At 41.9% G+C, this 23,765-nt stretch overlaps 2 protein-coding genes and 1 long non-coding RNA gene across 4 annotated transcripts; 1 reads left to right on the top strand and 2 right to left on the bottom strand.

The window, feature by feature from the left end:
* Positions 1-1,723: 1,723 nt before the first annotated feature.
* actr8 (actin related protein 8) lies at positions 1,724-8,367 on the top strand. 2 transcript variants are annotated; one of them, XM_056385778.1, is made up of 13 exons: positions 1,727-1,973; positions 2,713-2,883; positions 3,000-3,110; positions 3,330-3,434; positions 3,542-3,715; positions 5,133-5,226; positions 5,366-5,498; positions 5,735-5,888; positions 6,091-6,186; positions 6,442-6,582; positions 6,663-6,972; positions 7,560-7,723; positions 7,854-8,367. In XM_056385778.1, exons 1-13 carry the CDS (start codon positions 1,839-1,841, stop codon positions 7,995-7,997), a joined length of 1,932 nt encoding a protein of 643 aa, XP_056241753.1. In that variant the 5' UTR covers positions 1,727-1,838; the 3' UTR covers positions 7,998-8,367. The 2 variants fall into 2 exon arrangements, with proteins under 2 accessions (XP_056241754.1, XP_056241753.1); XM_056385779.1 differs by lacking the exon at positions 7,854-8,367 and having other exon boundaries at positions 1,724-1,973; positions 6,663-7,039; positions 7,560-7,712.
* A 319-nt stretch (positions 8,368-8,686) lies between these two features.
* On the bottom strand, positions 8,687-11,311 carry selenok (selenoprotein K). The gene is made up of 5 exons (XM_056385782.1): positions 11,205-11,311; positions 10,645-10,735; positions 10,068-10,142; positions 9,244-9,339; positions 8,687-9,037 (listed from the first exon to the last, which is right to left on the bottom strand). The coding sequence occupies exons 1-5, from the start codon at positions 11,221-11,223 to the stop codon at positions 9,034-9,036; spliced, it is 285 nt and encodes a 94-aa protein (XP_056241757.1). The 5' UTR covers positions 11,224-11,311; the 3' UTR covers positions 8,687-9,033.
* Positions 11,312-11,895: 584 nt separating this feature from the next.
* LOC130175245 (uncharacterized) lies at positions 11,896-21,802 on the bottom strand. Its single transcript, XR_008828716.1, has 5 exons — positions 21,674-21,802; positions 17,384-21,323; positions 16,929-17,038; positions 14,752-16,589; positions 11,896-14,000 (listed from the first exon to the last, which is right to left on the bottom strand). It is a non-coding gene; the product is annotated as an uncharacterized LOC130175245 (long non-coding RNA).
* Positions 21,803-23,765: the final 1,963 nt, after the last annotated feature.

Below are 23,765 nucleotides of genomic sequence, written 5' to 3'. Positions count from 1 at the left end.
AAATCATTTCAGAGATGCCGTGTTTGCTCCTCACCAGATGAGAAGGATGTGTTTTTAAGTAAGAGCTCCCCTCACTAATAAAACTGCCATTAGTTACCTAAAGTAAGACGATAAGCTAAAGTTAACATTAAAGTCTGTATGTGGACTACACTTATTATGGGATTATTATTCCATAGACTGCATTCAAAAAATAGATGCCTTCAAAGCAAAGACTGAATTTAAAAAAAAAGATTCACAACTAGTTTGACTATTTGACGGGGCAGGACTTATTTTGTGTGGAGCAGCTTAGAGTGGACGTCAACCAATCAATCATCCCAGGAAGACACAGCACTACTATTGACCCACTCTCAGCAGCCTGAATCCCTCCACACAACACAGAAGACCCAGTGAGTACCATTACGACCTCCATGTCCCTCCACCCCCTGCACCACCCTCTTGTTGATAAGTACTATTTTATGCCCTTTTTTTTTACCTACAATGCCTTTGTTTGACTGATTTGACGATGAATTCAATAAAATAATCACATCTGAATTAATGCCGTGTTCTGTGAGATCATATGCCCTCAGTGCCATTGTATTAACATAAAGCTTCTTAAATACTGAATCAGCTTCAGGTGTTTCAATAGACTGTTTCTACTGATGGTTGTAACTTGAAACACACTCGACACATAATCTACTGGTGTTACACTTGTTTCCCCATTAGCCAAATAGCAAACATTTGATGATGTTTGACAATGATTATATATTCAAATATTTACATGTTGAAACACACACACTACAGTATTTGTACAGCATTCATGACATGATGGTTTCAGCATGAAAACACTCAAATGTCAGTGTGACTCTTCCGCATGTTCACATAAATCATAAAAGGTTTTATCATTTTTATATCAGCTGTGTGTGTGTGTGATGGCTACACCAGTAAACTGTTGTAGAAAGGCTTCAGTTTTAGGTTGACCATAGCTTCTCTGTTTGGAGCATATAGAAAATGTGAATGTGTTAAACATACAAACATTTTGTTGTATCTCTGAATGAGTTTCAGTTAAAGTGATTAGTATATCCTCCTCAAACTCATTCAAGATTTATATGGACAATATTCCAAATAGCATATATCATAGGATTCACAGCAGAGCAAAGGAAATATATTTTATTTGGCATTTTTTATATGTGCCTTAAGCACATATAACCTTTGATAAAATGCAAAGTCCTAATAATGACAAGGTGTCTATGACGCTATGATGATTGATGTGTTGCCAACATGACACAACTCCTCTATAGACTCAGTACTGTGTGTGTGTGTGTGTGTGTGTGTGTGGGGGGGGTTCTTAAGTACTAATAACGTTGACATTTAAATTGTGCTAAGAAAAAAAAAAAAGGCAGTTTCTCTTAAGTTCTTCACACACCAGCCCAGCTACAGTATGTACCCTAAGACTAAGACTTTGTCCTGAGTGGCTGAGTCCAGAGACACTGGGTGGTGTGTCAGTCTGTGCCTTGAGATTCCTAAGTGCTTGTTCTTTGTCATTTACGAAGTTACGACAACTTCACACATCTGCTGCAGGTAATGTAATGCAACCAAGAGCTTATAAAACGTTATTTTGATGAGGCAGCGTTTATACGGATCCAGTGAGCTCACCACCAATCTACTTTGGTACTTTTTGGACCAATAGAAATCGCAGGGGTTTTTTTTTTATCATGTGACCAAACGCGGAAGTAGAATGTGCTACAGAAATATCGTTTGATTCAAGGTAGAAGGTCCTCGCTCGTGGCGGTTTTCATAGGTACTTCACAAACGGAAGGTCACAACGGATTATTTGTGAATGTTTGAATGAAGAGGTGACCATGACCCAGGCTGAGAAAGAGCAGGACAGCGGGAAGGAGAAAGAAAAGGAGCGGGAGAAAGAGAAAGAGAAGGAGCAACAGCGCGGGGTGAAAAGACCCATCGCTCCTCCGGCCATCCCCGAGCCGCTGCAAGAGGTGAGCTGGAAGTCTGTGTTTCTGCTGTTGTTTGAAAGTCTAGTGTTTTTATTGTTATCTGAAAGTCTGTTGTTTTGACTGTTGTCTGACGCTCATATGTTCATAATAAATATCCATAAATTAACATATTTAGCTTTAGCACATCCCTCCTGGGCGGTTGTTACTTGAAAGGGGACACATTTATTTTAGTGTATTATTTTCATTTTTGGTTAAACTGTTTACTGTTATTTTGGTATATGGTACACTCAACGATTACCAGTGAATAGGCCCAAAGTGCTGCCTTCAGATGCTTTGTTTCACCACCGGCTGAAAAGAGTTTACCTTTTATGTAACATGGTAAAAAGCAACAACAGTTCTTCCAGATGTTGGTTTTTCATAGTACTTTTGAGTCCTGGGCTATTTGTCATAGTTTGAGATTAATCTTAATCTCAATGCTATTTGAGACATTTAGTGTGTGTCCTGACCTCAGCCCAGTAACAACAGCTGGGGAATGGACTGGAACACAGACTGTGTGCCAGGCATTATGACCCAGCATCAATGTGGCTGGATGGGAACAAGTCACTGCAGCCAGGCTATGTAGCAACATATTAATGCCTGTGGTTTTACAACTCAATGTTCAACAGTTATACGTATAAGTGTCATATTCAGTTCTCTACATACTTTTGGCTATGTAGCGTATTCTGTTATCTGTTTTGCATGACATGATTAGATTTGTTCTGATCATATTCCTCTTTTACAGCAAATACAGAGCAATTTTGTAGTTGTCATCCACCCTGGCTCAAGGACACTCCGTATTGGCCGTGCAACAGACACTCTTCCAGTGACAGTCCCTCATGTGATAGCACGCAGACACAAGCAGAGTGGACAGCCCAGATACGAAGACGCCTGGCTGTTGAGAGAAGGTCTCAATGTAAGCACTCATGACCAGATACAGTCACAATCAAGCCCTTTAATCTCTGTCTTCCACTGTTAACTCACTTATGTCATTTTCCTATTCCCTCATTCTCTCCTTATGCTATCTCTCAGAAACCAGAGAGTAAAGAGCAGAGGCAGAATGGCCTTAAGATGGTCGACCAGGCCATCTGGTCCAAGAAGATGTCCAACGGCGTGCGGCGGACTCCTGTCTCTGCTGACCAGGTGTGTGTATCATGAAAAAGAGAATTGTTGCTCATACATACACATGTAACACTGAAATATTCACTCCTGTATGAAAGGTGCTACAGTGAATGATGGGGATTTAAAGTTTAGACAATTAGTCAAGTGTTTACATCAGCACCTAATGTGGATTCTGTTGCTTTTGTGGTACATGCTTGCATCTTCAAACACTTATAGAAGAATCTATGTGTTTGTGTGCAGGCCAGAGCATATAACTGTCAGATCCGTCCAGCAGTACTAGACAGCAGCTCCAGAGTGAAGTGGACCAACACAGCCCACCATCCTCCTCATCTGGTGGGAGAGGAGGTCAGTGCATACGTCTGAATGAGTCTCTTTCTCCTTTATTACAAATGAAATTTATCCACTTTTCTTCTCTCTCTCTTCACTCACTTTTCCATATTGGCACTATGCAGGCTCTGTATGTGAATCCATCAGACTCTTACAACATCCACTGGCCTGTAGTCAGAGGTCAGCTCAATGTGCACCCCGGTCCTGGGGGCTCACTGACTGCCATCATGGCTGACCTTGAGACCATTTGGAGCCACGTCATTCAAAAGCATCTTGAGATCCCCCTCAAAGATTTAAAGGTAGGAGAAACTTCTTCCCCTCCTCATATCAGAGAGAGAGAGAGAGAGAGAGAGAGAGAGAGAGAGAGAGAGAGAGAGAGAGAGAGAGAGAGAGAGAGAGAGAGAGAGAGAGATTTGATATGAACCACCGGGCCCAAGACAGACTATCATTCTTATTTAGTCTCTCTCACAGAGCACAGCCTCCACCTGGATCCACAATAGTTCAGTCTTTTTTTCTTTTTCTTTTCCTACACAAAGGTCAAAGGGTTACATACAAAATTACAATAACAGTGCAAAAAGATATCAGAGATTAGGAGAGAAAAAACAAATAAAAGAAAAAGAAAGCTTCCCATTTTATCTTAAGTGTGTTATTGCATCAAAGAGTACATATCCAGACACATTTTATCTTGCAAACATTTACACATATCTAAACACAAATACTTATGCCTTGCACAGGGACATACACTTATGCATTTTCTTATCCATATACTTGTACGCTCTCAAACTCGTTTATTCGACGTGCAGACAAAAATACATATACAGATAAAAATAAAGTAAAAATACTGTTTACATCCCTTTAACTGATTTTAATTGACTGAAGTGGTAGTTTTTAACTCCAGCCTTCGCCCTGACTCAAAATATCCCACCAAAGGTTAAATTCTGTTTGTTATTTCAAGTAACATCCTTTTCAAGAACCCACTTATGCTTCAAAGACATTTTGAAACATTCCATGTTTCATTGCTGCCTAGTTGTAGCTTTAAATATATATGCTTTCCTCATTGTAATGATGATGTTGTTTAGGTAATAGTTAAGTCTTTATTTACTTCAGCTCCAGAACGTAACAGACTTTTATTAGAGGCAGGTCTTTATGTCTAACTCCCTCTGTTTGTAGAGTTGGTCATAGTCGTTAGTATGAAGCCTCGTTACCGATGACTCCTCTCTCTCCCTCCCTCTCTCCTGCTCTCTCTGCTCGATTTGTCTTATGTTTAGTTATTCCTCTGCCTCCTTCCGTAATTATTATACATGGAATGAAAGTAGTTTATTTGCTGTAATGGAGGCGAGGCTCAGTGTATTGGAAGAGCTCCTCCTTTTCCCTGCAGTTCCTGAGCAACTGGGAAACCAGAGCGGCTCAGTGGACTGAGGCTCAGCACTGTCTCACCAGTGGTGGAAATATCATCAGGCCAGAACCACAAGAAAAGTACAAGATTAATACATATGGAATCTTTATTGTTATGTAGAAGCACATCTAGAGGAAGAAGCATCTGACAAAGTAAGTTAAAGAGCAAAGATGAATCAGCAACACTCACAAACATGCTGCAGAGTTAACTAAAGAGACTTAAACTATAAAAACTCTCCTCTGTAAACCTTGGAAATGAGATCAAAGAATGCTGATGGTGAATCTTCTCACACTAATGCTTACTTTTGCACTGGCTGCCAGTATTACAGATGTGTCCTACTGGTCCCTAACATCTACAACAGGCAGCATATCAAGGAGCTTGTCAACATGCTGCTGCTTAATATGGGCTTCGCAGGTATTACACACACACACACACACATACATACATACACACACACACTGTACACTTTTTTTCCTCTTGCCTTCAACTCACCTACTGTCCTATTGTGTGTGTGTGTGTGTGTGTGTGTGTGTGTGTGTGTGTGTGTTTATAGCAATCATTGTGCACCAGGAGTCGGTGTGTGCCACGTTTGGCAGCGGGTTGAGCAGTGCTTGTGTCGTGGATGTGGGTGACCAGAAGACCAGTCTCTGTTGTGTGGAGGACGGAGTGTCCCACCGGAACTCCAGGTCGGTCTGTTTAATTCATCTCCATGAAAAACGTATTTATACAGGTTGTAATTGCAGATAATGGATGCCTTTATACATGAACCCAGAACAGTGACATACTGTACATTAGATCACAATAGTGAGAGTTTGATAAATGTAATGTCTTTCTGGTGGATTTGTGTTGACCACCTGCTTTTATTGCAACACTTTGCTTCTGTATTGCACTGACTGTCCCTTCTGTCTGTTGGGATCCACAGGTTGTGTTTGGCATACGGGGGCTCAGATGTGACCCGGACTTTCTTCTGGCTCCTGCAGAGGGCGGGGTTACCCTACAGAGACTGTCAGCTGTCCAGCAGACTGGACTGTCAGCTACTGCAACAACTCAAAGAGACATTCTGCCATCTAGACCAGGTTTGTGTTTTTGTTAGGAAGGTGGGGTCTGTGTCTTTTTGTTTAGAGGGGGTGTTGGGGAACCACGGCTTGTATGTTCATCAGTTTGAATGAGTTTGTTTCTGGTTAAACGACTATAGTTGTTCTCAAGAATGGAAGAGAGAAATCTGCTGTTATTCTGATTAATTCCAAAATATCTCTTTCCTGCACTTGTTCTCAACAGGACACATCAGGACTACAAGATCATGAATTCCAGACACGTTTCCCAGAAGCCCCAGCTCTGCTCTACCAGGTTCGACTTGGGGATGAGAAATTACAGGTACATGCATTACACATACATTAAACAGTAATTACAAACTCAGCTTAAATGCTGTTTATATTATTTTGTCTCCAGCTTGTGGAATAGAATTATTCTGTGTGTGTGTGTGTGTGTGTGTGTGTGTGTGTGTGTGTGTGTGTGTGTGTGTGTGTGTGTGTGTGTGTGTGTGTGTGTGTGTGTTGTGTGTGTGTGTGTGTGTGTGTGTGTGTGTGTGTGTGTGTGTGTGTGTGTGTGTGTGGTGTGTGTGTGTGTTAGGCACCCATGGGACTTTTCTATCCGACCACATTTGGCATTGTAGGTCAGAAGATGACATCACTCCAGTACCGTTCACAGGGTGACACAGAGGATCCTCATGATGAACACTACCTGCTGGCCACACAGAGTAAACAGGACCAGGTAACACACACACACACACACTCTCTCTCTCTCTGCTTCCTGTCCTTCTTTATCTTAGTCTTCCATTGTCTCTCCAACAGTCGTCCAAATCTGCTGCAGAGCGTAAGGCCGTGTCCAGACCAGGTGGAGCTCTGGATGGTGAGATGAGCGGTCAGGGAGGGATTGGAGAGCTCTCTGACCTGCCAAGGGGCTGTGGGAGTGGTGGCAGTGGAGGAGGGATGCAGGGGGAGATGGAGCTTGGGCCTGCCCAGGGGGAGTGCCTGATGGGGACGGGAGAGGTAGATGAGCCTCTGTCTGCTCACCTCTCCAGGAAGACTGCAATCATGAGCCAGTTTGAGAGCAAAGCACTGGGCCTGGATAAGGCTATTCTGCATAGCATCGACTGCTGTGGTGAGGACGGACAGAGGGTGAAGAAAGGACCAAGTGGTCGACAGGGAAAAACAGCAGCACTCAAAAAGTACTGAGGAATTATAGTTGAGTGCAAAAGTTAGTATCCCCCTCAGACCTTGGGTGAAACATCAAAAGAATCTACATCTATTGAACAATTCCTCTTCAAACTAGCCTTTCATAATGATTTAAATATTATTCCCTCAAAGCGTTTATGGAAGTGTGGGGTTAGAAAGGCAAAGGGAGACATACAAAGTATTGGAGAAGATTTCATAAAGGGGGATGCAAACTTTTTGACTGATTTCATTTTCATTATTTCACTATCACTTACTTTTTATACAATCTTTGAACATTTGTAATAACTGAACATGCATTAAATATTAAGTTGAGGAAAATTAATTTCTTTGTTTTAGTGTTTTTGTCATTTCAAAGTAACTTTTGCACTCAACTGTAAGCAAAATAAAAAATACCGTATAAAACATATAATCATCTTTTATACAGTACCATTTTTATTTAATTGACAAGGAAGCATAAAATAAAGAATGAGGATCAATCTTGTTTTACCTCATCTGATTTTTTTTTGTTTACAGCATCAGACGAAACTAAACGAAAGATGTACAGTTCCATCCTGGTCGTGGGCGGGGGGCTCATATTTCACGGTGCTCAGGAGTTTCTGCTGCACCGCATAATCAACAAGATGCCCCCCTCCTTCAGGAGGCTGGTAGACAATGTGGAAGTGATCACACGGCCAAAGGTAACCTGGAATTCATTGTACAGTCTTAGAATAAGTTATAGATATGCAATCCAGGCAGAGCAGCACACTGTTCATATGTCCTGGACAGACTGGTGGAACAATACTTCACATTGATGTGCATTGATTCCAGGACATGGACCCTCGCCTGATATCGTGGAAGGGTGGAGCAGTGCTGGCATGTCTGGACACCACCCAGGAGATGTGGATCCACCAGAGGGAGTGGCAGCGCTTTGGTGTCCGAATGCTCCGTGAGAGAGCTGCCTTCGTCTGGTGAGGGGTGGAGCCAAACTCGTTTTGACAAACAAACAGTGACACACGTAGAGACGGACACCGGCGCATGGAAAAGGAATAATTTGCTCCAAAGTTAAACAGCCAGAAAAACGATAAAAACCCGTCTTGACTGAAAGCGTTTTGCCAGACGCAGAGGTTAAACATCTGTGTGCATGATGGGAAAGTATATTGATTGTGTCACTGCTAACACCAAAGGTTCGTTCTTTGTAGTTGTTTGCTGGTTGTTGTGTGATTGTTTTGTAACTTTTGAACAGCCTTTAATGGGAAAGTGAGTTAACATGTTAAGTTTGTAAATATGTAAATTGACTGCCTCATGGTAATGGAGAGCTGTGTAAATAAACCTGTCACACAGATTCACAATAGTTGCATTTGATTGGAACAAAAAAAATTCACCTTTCTTGAAATTATGGGCATATTGAATTTGAACACAGAGGTCTATGGTACAACCCAAACCCAGTAACTCAGCGCAGTTGAGTCTTAAAGCACTACTCTTTATTCACATTATTTTCAGACACTAAATCACCCTCTCCTTAGATTTAACATTGTACAACACTGTATCTTCACATCAATACAGAGTCAAAGGTATGCCATCTCATTTTGTCAGTATTGTCCGGCTCTACATAGAGAAGAGTTACCAAGAGTGAAAACAACAGAACAAGACAAACTCAGTAATATGTTATAACAGGGTACATTTTTATTCAAACGGAAGGATACAAAACACAGACAATCTAAAATAATGATTCACTGGAGGGATTACCATCACTGAGATGTCAGTGATGCACATCTCTAAGAAACTACTGTGGAAGGACAGAAGCAGGAACAGGGAGGAAATGATGCAGCTGACTGCTGTATCAGCCATTCTGGCCCCTACAAGTAAGAATTCCCAGAAAGGCGTCAAGGAACTGCTTGTGGCAGCGGCAGCCGAGGTGGAGGGGCTTCAGCACCGTGACATCGCCATCTCTCTTTATGTTAGCAAACGGACAGGCTGAGCCCCACGCCTACACTGGATGTGTAGGCGTTTACCTGAAGAAGTTGGGGTTACACATTGAAGTAATGTATTCACATCATGTCGGGCAATTAAACAATTTATGAAATAAAATGTTCACATTCTCAACAACTTCACTTCTTCAACCAGATATTGTGGAGCCTGTTTGTGGTACAGGCTCCAGAAATAGAAGGTAAGAGATAACAAGGAGCATCATTTAATTCAGAAAAAAAATATTTCCCACCTTCCTCATCCTCCTCCACCCATTGGTGGAGCATTAGGACCTGCATTGTGGGTTACTCTTCCCATCCGCCTTCTACCACCAGGGGGACCAGGAGGACTGCAAGAGCAAGCAACAGATGAGAATTATGAGCAGGTACAATGGTCTGAAATTAAATTAGGCTTTATAAGTCTTGAAGAGGTAATAATTAATTCCTTTTAATTGTTTTTGTCATTTGAAACAGACACTGCAGTCAACTCACTACTGTGCAGTTATGAGTAAACTTCAGTACTGGATAAGTTTAACTCTGCAGCTCTCAGGACTTTCCATGGATTCTCAACTATCTTTAAATGAGCTTATAATAACCAGTTTTTTTTTTATTATCACTTTTTTTATAACAAGGTTTTATATATGCATCTGAAATCACAACACAACTAGGAACAGACACTACAGCAGGGGTCTCCATCCTTTTTTACTCTGAGAGCTCCTCATGTCTTATATCACACAGACTATGCTCTCAGAGCCTTTGGGTGATCTGCTCTGAAACAGGGGGAGCCACTGGGAGCTTGGGAACCACCTGTCGGAGACCCCTGCATTAGACAAAGCTGCTTGCACAATATACAGCAGCTTTTTTCCTTTCAGTTAAACATGATACCCCATTCCAAAGAAAGCCCTTAGCTAGTTCCTACCTGTCTGACAGGTACATGCCACCACAGAGAGTATGACTCTGACCATCAGATTACATTACCTTGATTGTTCAGGACAGAGGGAAATGTGTGTATGTGTAAGAGAGAGAGAGAGAGAGAGAGAGAGAGAGAGAGAGAAATGACTGTGCCCCAGGGACCTACCCTCTGCCATCAGTGAAGCGTGACGACCCACTGTTTCCCTCCCTTGTCAGGTCCGGGTGGACCAATGTCCTAAAGCTGGGAGAGGACAAAGAAGATGAGAGACGACAGTGTTGTGGTGACAAAAACATGAAAATACTTGTATCCCCGTGACCATCAGAGAAATGCCAGATGTTACAATGTTAATGCACTAAATCAAGTTGGTTAACATTATGTCTGCTAAACATCAACACGTTGACTTTAACATTTAGCTCCAGGCAGCGCTGTGCCTAACAGAGCCACTGATGTACGTTTCGTACTGTTCCACAACTTTCCATCAGTTTTATTATTAACAATATCAGACAGAGGAAATACAATGATACTGTATGTGGCTCCTCATCATTCAGGATGCTGACTTACAGCATATATATTATGACTTGACAACACAACAGTCACCAAAATTATAAACCTATAAATGAACCTCGTAAAACACTTAATTCTTAATAGTTTCTAACACTTCACTGACGTGTGGATTACATTGTTTAAAAGGTCACATATCCACTGTTGCTAATAAGTTGGCCTTTTGGTTTGATGGACTTACAACAGGCCGATAAACTCCACTGCTCCCCAGAAGAGATCGACCAGTAACGACAGTCTCCACGGTGACTGGGTCCTGCTGTCCAGGACCTGACCTGATGGAGGCAGGTGTCAGTTGGTGGATGACAGAGTGTGGTGTTAGTTTCATCTATAACCGAGTGTGTGTGCACATTCCTCCTTAGTTTACCAGCTCATAGAAATCCTTCTATTCCGTCTTTAACTGGCAATCAGTGCACACAGGCCACCAGTGAGAGAAAACAGCAAGTCAACACGACGTTCAGTGAATAAACTACTACAGTTAACAGTGAATTTATATGAGGAGAACAGTAGTAGATGCCCTCCTATAGCAGACTCGCAGGATCAATTCAGCAGTTCTTCCTACCACGTAAATCCAGCCGGGCTAGGCTAGCTAACAAGCTAGTTTGCTAAGTAAAAAAGGCTGCTGTTCTCACACACTCCTGTTGGTGTGGTGTGTTTTAAACTATAATGTTCGAGTATATTTATAAGACGGCTAAATATTCATTCTTAATGAGAAAACAGTTGAAAACAGCAGAAACCACTCACCATTAGACACGTACACCATCTTGTAGAGAGTCACAACAGCTTTCACGGCTGTTTACATCGGCGTTGTACTTCCTGGTCCGTTATTGGTGCAGCATTGTGTGACGCGCATGCGCAGCCAATGTGAAAATATGACAGATTTGTTAAACCGTGTGTTTAAAAAAAAAAAAAAAAAAAAAAAAAACCGCCACATTATACAGGATCCCACAATAAAAGAGCTGTTTATCTAGAGATAACTTAAACCCAGTTACAGGATATTAGCTAAAACTAATGGTGTGTAAAACAAACAGCCCTGCAATAAATCCAACATTCATGAAGGTTAATGGTCAGTTTTTGTTGAAACTCTTTGAGACAGGTGTTCATCAACTTTATGGTTATTTCTGGAGGCAGGTGGTGCGATTGAACTGCAATGTATTATACTGAGATAAATGATATAAATGGAGTGGATAAAATATTAGAATCATTAAGACCTCAGTCACTTGAATACATGTGATGGAACTCTATTCACAACAGACCCATTTACAGAGTGATGTTATGTTACAATTCATACGGTTCATGGGAACATGTTATTTCAAACCAGTCACTTGTGCAGTGCCCATAGACCCCCACAGGAACACATCATCATTTTAAACCACAGTTCATTGGACCTAAAGAGGAAGGTTGTTTACAAGGAAGCTGCTGCAGGACTGCAGTGGATGGTAATTATAGCTGTATGATTTATTGAATGCTCATACAAACACAGGAACAACTCTCTGGCTCAAGAGTTCTCAAACAAGATTCAGCAGGATTTTATGAAATCATTTGAAACCACTTGTTAGTATTCACCCTTTGAAAAAGATATACTTAGCGAGTGCATGGTGTATTACACAGCATATATTTGTTAGCTGATGTGGTTTTGAAAGTACAGACACCTTTAATAGTTTTTAGTGTATTGTTTAAATATGCGGTACAATCATCACATGTGCTGTCTGATGCGCTGCGTCCCACTCCCACCCCTGCAACAGCTATGTACATGCAAGCTATACAAATGTGATAAACTTAGTAGACAAAGAAAAGCTTGGTGGGGATTTGATCATTTAGATTCAATACATGATGGTGGAGTCATCAGTTATCATCATACTACTGCAGCAAAATAAATATGTACAGATGAATGACGCATTTTACTTTTTATAAAAGGTAGACAGAAGTTCCACATCTGCACTCTCCCAGTTTTCTGAAGGTGCGTTCTGAAATCTAGAGAAACCCTTGAAACAAGCCTCAAAACACACACTTCTCTTCAAGCCTTAATATCGCCATAATTAAACATGATATATTGTGTTTTTGAATACCAAAGCCTGTTAGAAGACACAATATGAAGGTTTTCAACTGTGAACAGAGGGCTTTATGTTGACTTCAATGCAGTATGACTTTTTGAGGCAGCAGAGGAACTACTGTATATTTTAAGGCTCTTACGGGATTGTAGTTACAACTTGGTTTCAAACCATTACACAAGTTCTGATACGTATAACCTCAAAAAGGCTTTGCTTTACAGTACCACTCACATAATCAGATATGGTGAAAAATAGCAGTGCCATCTCAGTATGACATTGGTCTACAAATTAGAAAACGAACCCTGAATTTTGCAATTGGTTCTGTTTACAGACTTGAGTGTTTCACATTAAACGATGACATAAAATACTGTTAAACATCTGCAGTAGAGCTGTGGTCGATTATTTTGGCTATTTCACAACAGTCTAAAGTGAAGTCATAATGTTTGCTTTTAAACCAGGAAAAATGTAAAAACCTCAATACTGCACTATGATGCATTCATGCCAAATAAATAATCAAATCTAGAAACTCAAATGTTATTAAAAATCCATGAGCATATCTCATAGTTGGAGACATTAAGGGATGAAGGCATTCTGTGGTTTTCCCCTCACATGATCAATCTAGATGCTGTAGAGAGGCTGAAGTACAACACATCAGACATGTAATTACTTTCCCCTGGTCTGAGGTTCAGCTCCTGTGCTTTCTTCGCCAGGCTTGTGTGCTGTGCTCTTCTTTGCTGACATGAGCTCAGGTTGTATCCTATCTTCAGATTTTTCTGTGTTGGACTCTTCCACACAAACCTGGGGTTCAGATATTATTTTGTCTCCCACAGGCTGTTGTGTACCACACTCTTTGACATCAGTTTGCATTTCGGGTCTTGTGCTCTCTTCACTGGGGTTTTGTGTGTCACATTCAGGTTTAGTGTTCTTTCCATCAGTCTCAGTCTCTGATTTCCGATTGGCTGCTCCTCTAAAAATACCAGCTTTGTGAAGCTCGCGTCGAACAGTTTTTACTGACACGGTGTGAGACAGGTGTCTGTTCAACTCGGAGGTTATCTTAGAGGCTGTGTACTCAGGGTGTTCATCAACTATCCTGAGAAGTGTCTGTCTGTCCTTTTCGGTGAGCTTTGACTTGCGCCCACTGTTCTTCTTTGCTGATGCTGTTCTTCCATGTTTGATATATACAGTCATAACTCTGGAGACTGTTCCCCTGGCCACATTAAAGAGCTGTGCAGTTTTTGTGACAGATGCACCAGAAAGTCGTGCAGCAACTATTTGGCATCTTTCAAACTCTGTTAAGTCACTCATATTGCTTTGAACACTTCTATTAAAAGTGTTTTTTTGGAGCCAACAGGTAGCAGGCTCTGTAATGACTGCAACTAGGAGATCCAGAGCCCTCTGTCATATAGTGTTTCCATTATTGTGTACGCATGGGCAGAGAGATCCAGGGTCAGGAAAGATCCACTGATCAACGGCTGAGCTGCATTCTATCCTATACAGGATAGAAAAAGATGCAATTAGAAAAAAAATCAAATTAATGTTTCAAACGCCAACACCTTTTACCTTATTTACCTTAGCATATAGGTATATGCTAAGGTAAATTATCTTAATTAGTTATGCTGCTATAGACCTAGACTGCTGGGGGATTCCCATGATGCGCTGAGCACTATCTCAATTTATATTGTACTACTTCATGCCAACTTTGTATTTGTTCTTTCCCGTAGTTTGTGCTTCTCCTCTCTGTCCTCATTCTACAGGTATGTGTTTTTGGAGCAGCAGAATCCAGATCTGCCACTACAACACTCATTATTATCATTATTATCATTATTATTTATTTGTATTGATAACACTAGTATCTATGGGTATTAGTATGATTATTTACACTATAACAATTAACGATTAACAGCAGATATAACACCATTACCTCTGGGTAAAACTTCTAATTTTTTCACTGTTACAATTAACAATTAACAGTGTATACTGATGTCCAATCCCCCCATCCCCACCCCCTGTTTAACACACGTTTAGAGAACGCACTCATTAGCCTTAGGTTAGGTTTTTGTTGACAACTTGATGCCACGTTCATTTTCGATGCTGTAATTTAGCCTAGCCAGGTAGCAAGCTGCTTGATTAGCTTCCATGAACAACACAGGTTTTCAGAGTCAGCTGTTGGCATTTTAATGTTGTTTAAAGAGAAATTTAACACACACGCATTAGCACTGATGACTGAGTGATGTACTTACAACAGTTGTAGTGAGAGGTCAGTCTGTCCACCACTGCTACATGTTATCACCGAGCTGTGTTTGTGTTTCATCAGGGAGAACACGCATCCGGTAAGATTTTTTCAGAATAAAAGCGTTATGTCATCTGCTCCACAGAGCTCACTTCATCACTGAAATGGCGATTTTTGAATAGTAAAAGAACTGAGCAGTAAACATCATTGCTGTAATATTTTCTGTGGCACTACTCTGAAGGTTCCCTCTCCCACTGGTGCAGGCTGGGGTGGGGTGTCAGACTATGACACCACATAAAAAAACAAATTAGAGCTGCAAGTATTGATATTTATTATTGAATAATTACGAATGGGAGACTTATCAGTTATAAAGAAACAGCTTTACATTTGTCACAGTCACTCTGCTCTTCATCTGCCACGGCTTCTGATGGTCATTACACAGATTGACTAAACAGTGATCCAACAGAAGACAGACTGCCAGGGACTAAGCTGCAACTAAGGATTATTTATTACTGATTCATCTACTGTGGGAGACTGTTGAATTAGGAGGAAATAGTGCTACAACTCTCAAGGCTGTTTTTAAGGTCACTCCATTCTTTATCTTTTGCTACGTCTGATGGTCACAGAACATGTTTACACACCTGGTGAGAACAGTGATTCAACACAGGAAAAGGATGGAAGACAGAAACAGAGGAGAAGAAAAAGTTTTCTCTTATTGAAATCATTGCACAATACACATCCATCAATAACACAAACACAGAAACATTTTTGTGATTTTGAATTAACAAAACAGGTTGACTTTAACACCTTTACTTCTCTCTGAGTCATTCTCACCCCCTTCCAGGCTTCTCCTCATCCTCAATTCTTTCTCAGTTAAAGGAAAAAATTACCACGACATCATATTATTTTCCATTAGTGTTTCCCCTTCAACAACAAGTTGGACAAAAACTTTTGCTAGCTGCACCATCACAGAGAAAAGCACTGGTTTAAACTAATGTACATTGCCTCATGAACTGTTCCTGCTATAACTGTGCAATATTGACAGTTTCGTTATATCCAATGCATATCTTATTTTATTATATACTTATATATTTTAATGATTTTTTTAATAAATGCTGCCAAACTTGATCTCGTTGTGTATTTTGAAGCAATGACAGTAAAGAATCTATCTATCTATCCTATCTACATTTTCAATTCTGACAAAAAATGTTTTAAACCTAAATACATAAATGAAACTTCTTCAAAGTAAGTAAAATTGTGGGCTAAAAGAAAGCATGCTGTGGTTTTACGCAAACATGAATCAGTCTAGATGTAACAGAAAGTCTGAAGCGTTATTCCTTGTCTCTGGTCTGAGACGCAGGTGTCTCGCTCTCTTCAGGTCTTGGTGTGTCCTTCTCAGAGTCAGACAGTGGTTTCCCGGTAGCAGCTCCTTCAGTAACTGCAGCTTTTGCCCTCTTCGTTTTACTCTTTGGCTTGCGCCTGCTGTTCTTCTTTGCTAATGCCATGTCTCCGTGCATGTTGTAAACACTCATGACTTTGAGGACAGTGCGACCTGACACATCACATAACTGGGCAGTTTCTCTGACAGACAGACCTGCCACCTGGGCACCAACTATTTGGCCTCTGAGAAAGTCTGTTAATTCGCTCATACTGCAGGTGGAGGTGTTCACTGTCTCTGGAAGAGCAGCTGGAAGACAATCCCAGCTTTCAACCAATAACTGAGGGGCTTCCTCTGCAGCTGTGATTGAGTGTCTTCAGAGCAGAAGGTATTTCTCTTTATGGTGTTTCCCGTTGTATCCACCGGCGAGCAGAGTCAGGGGTGGGGGGGTCCAGATTCACTGTTGGTCTCTATGATAGAAACAAATATATCTGCAACTCCAACACTGATTTGCACGTGGAGGTTCTGTATTAAATTTAATCTGGCGTCACAAGCACCGTGAGGGACCTAACTCACAAACCTGCGGCGTTCAACTACAAGTTAAATAAACGACATACTTCACAGTTCAATTATTCCATGTTCATTTACGATGCTGACATATTTAAGCTAGCGTTACCAACCTAGCAAGCAGCTTGATTAGCTTCCATGAACAACACAGGTTTTCAGAGTCAGCTGTTGGCATTTTAATGCTGTTTAAAGATAAATTTAACACACAGGCCTTGGCACTGATGATTGAATGATGTACTTACAACAGTTGTAGTGAGAGGTCAGTCTGTCCACCACTGCTACATGTATCACCGAGCTGTGTTTGTGTTATTACATCCATGGTTTCATCAGGGAGAAGACGCATCCGGTAAGACTTTTTCAGAATAAAAGCATTATGTCATCTTCTCTACAGCACTCACTTCATCACTCAAAATGCGATTTTTGCATAATAAAAGTACTGAGCAGTAAACATCAGGGCTGTAATTAGTGTTGTGCCAGTTCATACTTAAAATAACTAGTTTAAAGTTTAGTTCATACGGATTAAAATGAACTAGTTCATGTCCATAGTTCATAAAATTTTGAACTAAGTTCACAGTTCAAAAAATGAACTAGTAGTTTTTTTTTTTAATAAATAAAGGCCGCTATTTTTTTTAGAACCTCCTTCAACCCATCCATCACCAGCCCCATATCATTGCCACTCCCAAACTAAATGACTTACTGTACACCACTGAAGAATCTCAGACCAACAATCCGTATATAAATATAATCCGTCTGAGTCTTCACTTGTTTGTTCATATAACTGCTTCAACTGGCGTTATCAGTAGTAGTTGAGTCGGTACCGTCTGGACCACTAAACTGGACTGTGGCTATGGAGACGTTATGCAGTGTGCCGTAAAACTGTCGTAAAACGTGAGCTTTAACTGTCGTAAAACGTGAGCGGCGTTCACTCTCGATGAAGTTCATCATTTGTAAACTGATTCGTTCAGTTCAGCGTTCGCTAAAACGCGTCCAGGCACAACACTGGCTGTAATATTTTCTGTGGCACTACACTGAAGGTTCCCTCTCCCACTGGTGCGGGGGGTGGGGTGTCAGATTATGATGGGTGCCACATAAAAAAACAAATTGGAGCTGCAAGTATTGATATTTTTATTACAATGGGAGACATATGTCACAGCCACTCTGCTCTTCATCTGCCGCTGCTTCTGATGGTCATTACACAGACTGACTTTGGAACACAACTGCTGGTCAGAACAGTGATCCAACAGAAGACAGACTGGCAGGGACTCGGCTGCAACTAAGGATTATTTATTACTGATTCATCTACTGTGGGAGACTGTTGAATTATGAGGAAATAGTGCTACAACTCAACGCAAGGGGGACATGGTTATCACAGTCCCATTGGTGTTTAGCAGTCACCATGGCCAGTTGTTGTGCTAGTGTGCGGTTAAATTTCTCGACCAGCTCGTCACTGGGTGGAGGGGTGTAGTGCGAGTCTTGTGGGACCCCAGTTTTTCACACATGACTGCGAACACACAGGACTCAAGTTTCTGCCCTGGTCAGTGTGAATGACTTTGGGTACTCCAAATCTACTAAACATCCCCTCCGCCCGAGAACATCAATCCCCACTCTCTCCAGGTGTCTCCTGCAGGTTGGCACCCTGGAGCTCTATGTACTGCCTGGAGCAATATCTCACCCAAGGTCCTGGGCACCACCACCTGCCACCATCTCTCCCCTGTAGCTGGTTCTTTCCAATCCCTTTGCAGCAACCCAACATAGAGGGATAGGGCTTCAAACATCGACCAGAGTCCCTTTGTGGCTCAAGAAAACATGGCAACCTTCTCCCATGGGGACCGTTGCTGTGTCACCACCAACGTGAGCACAGGTTTGATGTCGACGTCCTCCTCCTGTTTATGCCTCCACTCTGCAGCATCCACCGCTGCCAGTGCATGGCTGGTTGTTAGCCCATCTTGGCCCACAACTGCACATTTCACATCTGGTTGCAACCACTCTCCCTCCTGAGCCTCTTTCCTCTCACAATAGTGACAGCCATCAGCATTGTAGGGGCAGTGGGAGAGCACATTAGCATTTCTATGGTGAGCCCCTGGTCTGTGGAACACAGTGAAGTCATATATCTGTAGCTCCTCGAGCCAGCATGCCAGCTGGCCTTCTGGCTCTCTGAAAGACATGAGCCACTGCAAGGCAGAGTGGTCAGTCCTCACTGTGAAGTGGAGGCTGCCCAGGTAATATTTGAAATGGCTAATGGCACTGACCACAGCGAGCAGCTCCTGACGGGTGACACAATAACGACATCCGGCCTTATTGAATGTCCTGCTGTGGAATGCCAGCACTCCCTCTCCGCCTGAGCTGACACTACTGGCATCTGTGTCAAGAACAAAAGGCAGAGTGGGGTCAGGTGGGGAAAGAACTGGAAACTGGAGCCTCCACAAGGGCTTTCCACAGTGAGGTGAATTCTGCCTGCCACTCCTGTGTCCACGAGAAAGTGCCCCCCTTTTGCAGCAGGTGGGGAAAGGGGTGCAGCAATGCAGGAGAAACCCCTCACCATCTTTCCGTAGTAGTAGGCTAGGCCCAGAAAACCTTTCAGGTCCTGCACAGAGCTGAGGGTTGGCCAGTCCCTAACTATTTGCTCCTTCTGATTCATTGTGCTGACACTGTAGGAATGTGACGTCATGCCTCAAAAAGCAGCACTTCTGGGGGTGTAGTTTCAGTCCTGCTGCTGCCACCCTTTCCAGCAGAAACCTGAGCTGAGGGCCCTGAGAGCTGACTCGAAGGACTCACCATGAACAAGGATATCGTCCAGGTACACAACACACTCTTGGCAGGGAATGTCTGCCAGCACTTTGTCTATCTCCCTTTTTCACACACAATTTGTGCTTCTCTTACCAGTTTGATGGCTGTGAATGCAGATTATACACTGATGAGGCCATCATCAATGTAGAAGTTCTTTCTGATGAAGTTGATGGATACTCTTTTTCATTTTGGCTTGCCAAGTACTTCGTTCCGCAATTGGTGCAGCCAGGAGAGGATGCTGCTCCAAAAAGATGGACCGTCATGTGATATTCTTATGGCTCTGAATCTGTATCCCCAATTTCACAACAAAGGAACCACAAGTAATCCCTTTCTTCTTTCCTTACATGGAACCTGTGGAACATTTTTTCTAAATCACAGATGGCTGCGACTGGATGCTTGCAGAAGCTGTAGAGCACAACTGTCTGAGCATTTGTGAGATCAGGTCCAGTTAGTAAGTGATTGTTCAGCGCCATGCCATCATACTTAGCAGAGCAGTCAAACACAACCCTAATTTTCTCTGGCTTTCTTGTGTGATGGACCTTCCATAAATTGAACATAGCCATCCTTGAATTTGGGATTTTTCTCAAGTTTCCATTTCAGGTTATTCAGCTGCACTTAGAGCCAGCTGCTAATTTTCTGGCAGTTGTGGGCGTGTCTTAAAGAGGAGAGGTATTTCCAGGTGACCATCCATATTCTGATGTATTCTTTCGTTCAGTAATTGCATGAACTGTATGTCATCTTGTGAAATGCTCAGTGTACAGTACTACAGTTTCAGAGACTACATTGAAAAGGATAATTATAGTGACTGTTACTTTGATTAAATAATACTGTTAAGTTAGTTTATGTAAGTATATTTCATAGAGGTTTAAAAAGGGAAGTTAATGAGATGTTGAATACTTACCTGTGAGGACATTTGGAAATGAGCATTTTACAGCTAAATCATTAATTACCTGTAAACCTGTGAAAGAGAGAAGTTAAACTGGTAAAAATAGAAATGTGTGTTTATAATATTGTGTATGAGTTTCAATGGTATTAGAAAGTTGATTAAACATGGTTAAGCTTTAAAGCTAACGCCAGCATAGAGGAAGTCAGTAGGTGATGCATGAGTTCAGGAGTATACACGCAGCAGAGAGCAATGTGAGTTTGACCACTGTGTTTTCATCTGTCCAACAGAAAACTCTAACATTAGATATGTTACGCCAGAGTGAGCTTCATCCTTCATTTTTGTCCCTGTAACAGAGGCCCTGCTACCTATGTCCCAGTGAAGATTGGACTGGGTGTCAGAGGCCCTGGTACCTGTGTCTATTGATGTACGAATTTGTCATTTTGTAGTGCTATAGAATTATTATACCCTATATAGTGGACTTGTCACATCCCACAATGCAAAAGAGCTGGGACTTGGTGATGTGGTGAGTCCTGCCGGAGCAGCCAAAAAGTGGGTAAAAAAAGACATACATGGTTTGTATTCATTGTATTTAACTATAACACTGTGTAATAATAACATGAATGAAATATAACAGTTACTGCTCTCTGTGTATCTAGAGTTTGAAATGAACACTACATCATGAATTGTGCACTACAGGTATTCATTTTAATTGCAATGGGTGCAGGAGCTCAGGAAGCCGCTGTCAGGGAGTGGCACTAGATTCTCCATGGTTCTCCCTCATATATGAGGCAATAGGTGGCAGGCCATTAATTCAGCCTCCATGCCTCATTGCCTCATTGCCTCATCCTGGGGGGGCGAACCATTCTGTTTTGGTATCAGACTCCAGAGGCAGGGAGTGTGTCATCAGGGTCAGAGGAGCCAGGGCCAATCAGAAAGGTAACAATGTGATCCTATTTTGGAACTGCTGGAGAGGGAAGAGAAAAGAGCAGAGGAAGACCCAGGGAGGAGAGACTGCTAACTTTGCTTGAAACAAATCGTTGAGAAAATGTAAAAAGAAAAAACACCAGAAAGAAATTTGTTTGTTTTCACTAATAATAAAATTGTTGATCAAAAATGCATGAGCGCTGACTGATAAGAACTAATATCTACAAAGGAAATTCTAACATAAATATTTCTGTAACGTATGGGTTTAATATTGTTTCAGTACAGATTAAAGGATATATTATTAGTAAAAGTTTTCATTAAAACAGTTTAAACTATTTACATGAAATGATTATTGAACAAAAAAAACGTATGATGAGTTCTGACTTTTACCGTGTCTGCTTAATAACAGTCGTGGTCCTGAAGAGGTGGAGGAAAGAGAACAGTGATGCGCCCATGCAGCTGTTCCCCACACTGAAAATCTGGCTGAAGCTGACCACCTCCGTCATCTGGGCCCAGTGCCTCTTCCACAGGCTCAAGTGTGTCTCCATTTCTGAGCCAGAAATTGTGCAGAATGGCACAATAAGCAACAATCTTAACTGCAAAAGCAGGGTTCATTTCCAGAGCCTTGAAAAATATGGATGGCCACCTGGTCTTCATGATGCCAAATGCCCTCTCAATCATAGAACGGGCTTTTGCATGGTGCCTGTTAAACCTTGCTGCATCTGCACTCCTCACTGGCTCCCTGTAAGGTGTGATGAGTGCAATAGGTTGCGAAATGCAAGGATATCCACCTTCCCCTATACTGGAAAAGCTTCAGGTGGGTACAATCTGTGGACAGAGCACTAATTTTAAGAACTTTGGTGTCATGGACAGAGCCTGGGTATCCCACAAATATGTCCAAGAACTGACACTGGTGGTCACACACGGCTTGCATTTGAACAGAATAAAATCATTTCTTGTTAAAATAGCCCTGAGCATCTGCACTTGGGGGCTTGATCCTTACATGGGAGCCATCAATGCTGCCCAAAACCCTGGAGAATGCTAAAGATCCAGCCAGACATTCAAAGCCAGCAGCAGTTATCTGAAGATTATCAGGTGAAGGAAAGAAGATGTCCCTGTTTTTGAGGCTGATGATTTTGTGTGCAATTCTGTGGATGGTATCATTCACTGTAGAATGTGGGATGCCAAATGCTCTGGAGACAACACAGTAAGAGGTTGCACTTGCCAGCCAAAACAGGAACATTAGAACCTCTAGGGTTTTGTTTGAAGGTGCACAGGTTTTGGCTGACGTATTGTGGTGGGTATGTTCGGCACAACTTGTGTTTGGGAGATGCATTTTGGACAGGAAGATGATGATTGATTTGGCTGTTTAGTTGTTTCAGTCTGGGGAGTTCAGTCCAGGCGTGCAGGTGGGAACTATCACCAGTGATTGTGTGGGCCACTAGTGTGTATATAGCAACATGCTGTGACATTTAACAAACCTCATTCACAAATTCTTGTCCCTGGTCGGTGAGGATCCTTTTTGGGGCACTGAAATGATAAAGAAACTTCACCATACAGTCTGCCACATGTGCAGCTGTTGTACAAGGTAGGGCAAATGCCTCTGACCAAATAGTCCATTATCACACATATATACATGTTGCCTGCATCTGTTTCTGCCACTTTGCCAATGAGGTCCATCCCCCACACAGTTGTGTGTGTGTGTGTGTGTGTGTGTGTGTGTGTGTGCGTGTGTGTGTGTGTGTGTGTGTGTGTGTGTGTGTGTGTGAGCCATGGGGTTCACGCTGCTCTCCCAGAGGACAGAGAAGCAGTGTGACCATGGAAGATTTAGAAAATAAATATATGGTGGTCGCCACAAATAAATCAATGTAAGTATGAGAACGTAAAATATTGACGTTGACGTCGTCGATTATGACGACTAATCGCTGCAACCCTATTTGATTTTGATAAAAATATTTTGATAAAAATCAAATAAACCAAAAGAGATATATTGATTTTCTTGAAGAAAAAAAAGAATATTCGGTAACACCATAATTTCGTTGTATGAATCAGGTAGCAATAAACTGACCAGCTCCTACTGATGGGCCTATTTAACATATGTTGTGGGCTCGAATGAACTGCGAGTTGTTTGGAGCTACTTCTGACACACAAGGAGAAATGAAATAAAGGGGATGAAAACATAGTCCTGTAGCCACAGAGAACTTCTTGAATGAGCATGTGAATTCCTCAGGTGACTCTAATGTGAATAGCAGCCAGAGAAAACTTTCGTCACCACTCTCAAATGCTTTTCATACAGTGAATCACAAGTTTGATTGATAAGGGCGGTGGGGCGGTAGTGCATAAAGGCAAGGCAATCGACACACTGTAGGCTACCCCCCTCCGACACCCGCCCAACCCCCACCCTCCACCAGATGAAAGGAGGGCCAGAGAGAGGACAGAGAGAGAGCGAGGGAGAGAGAGAGAGTAATCCTCTCACTATAAA

This window comes from Seriola aureovittata, chromosome 9 (assembly GCF_021018895.1).
Source record: "Seriola aureovittata isolate HTS-2021-v1 ecotype China chromosome 9, ASM2101889v1, whole genome shotgun sequence".
NCBI lineage: Eukaryota > Metazoa > Chordata > Actinopteri > Carangiformes > Carangidae > Seriola > Seriola aureovittata.
Note: the sequence above shows the minus strand (reverse complement) of the source record. Positions and strands in the feature narration are given on the sequence as shown.

Excerpts from the sequence above, each read along its gene's own strand:
- actr8 (XM_056385778.1), top strand. The coding sequence starts at position 1,839 with ATGACCCAGGCTGAGAAAGAGCAGGACAGCGGGAAGGAGAAAGAAAAG. Across the intron at positions 5,227-5,365 it reads GCTTAATATGGGCTTCGCAG|CAATCATTGTGCACCAGGAG; the intron begins GTATTACACACA and ends GTGTGTTTATAG. Across the intron at positions 7,724-7,853 it reads AAGTGATCACACGGCCAAAG|GACATGGACCCTCGCCTGAT; the intron begins GTAACCTGGAAT and ends CATTGATTCCAG.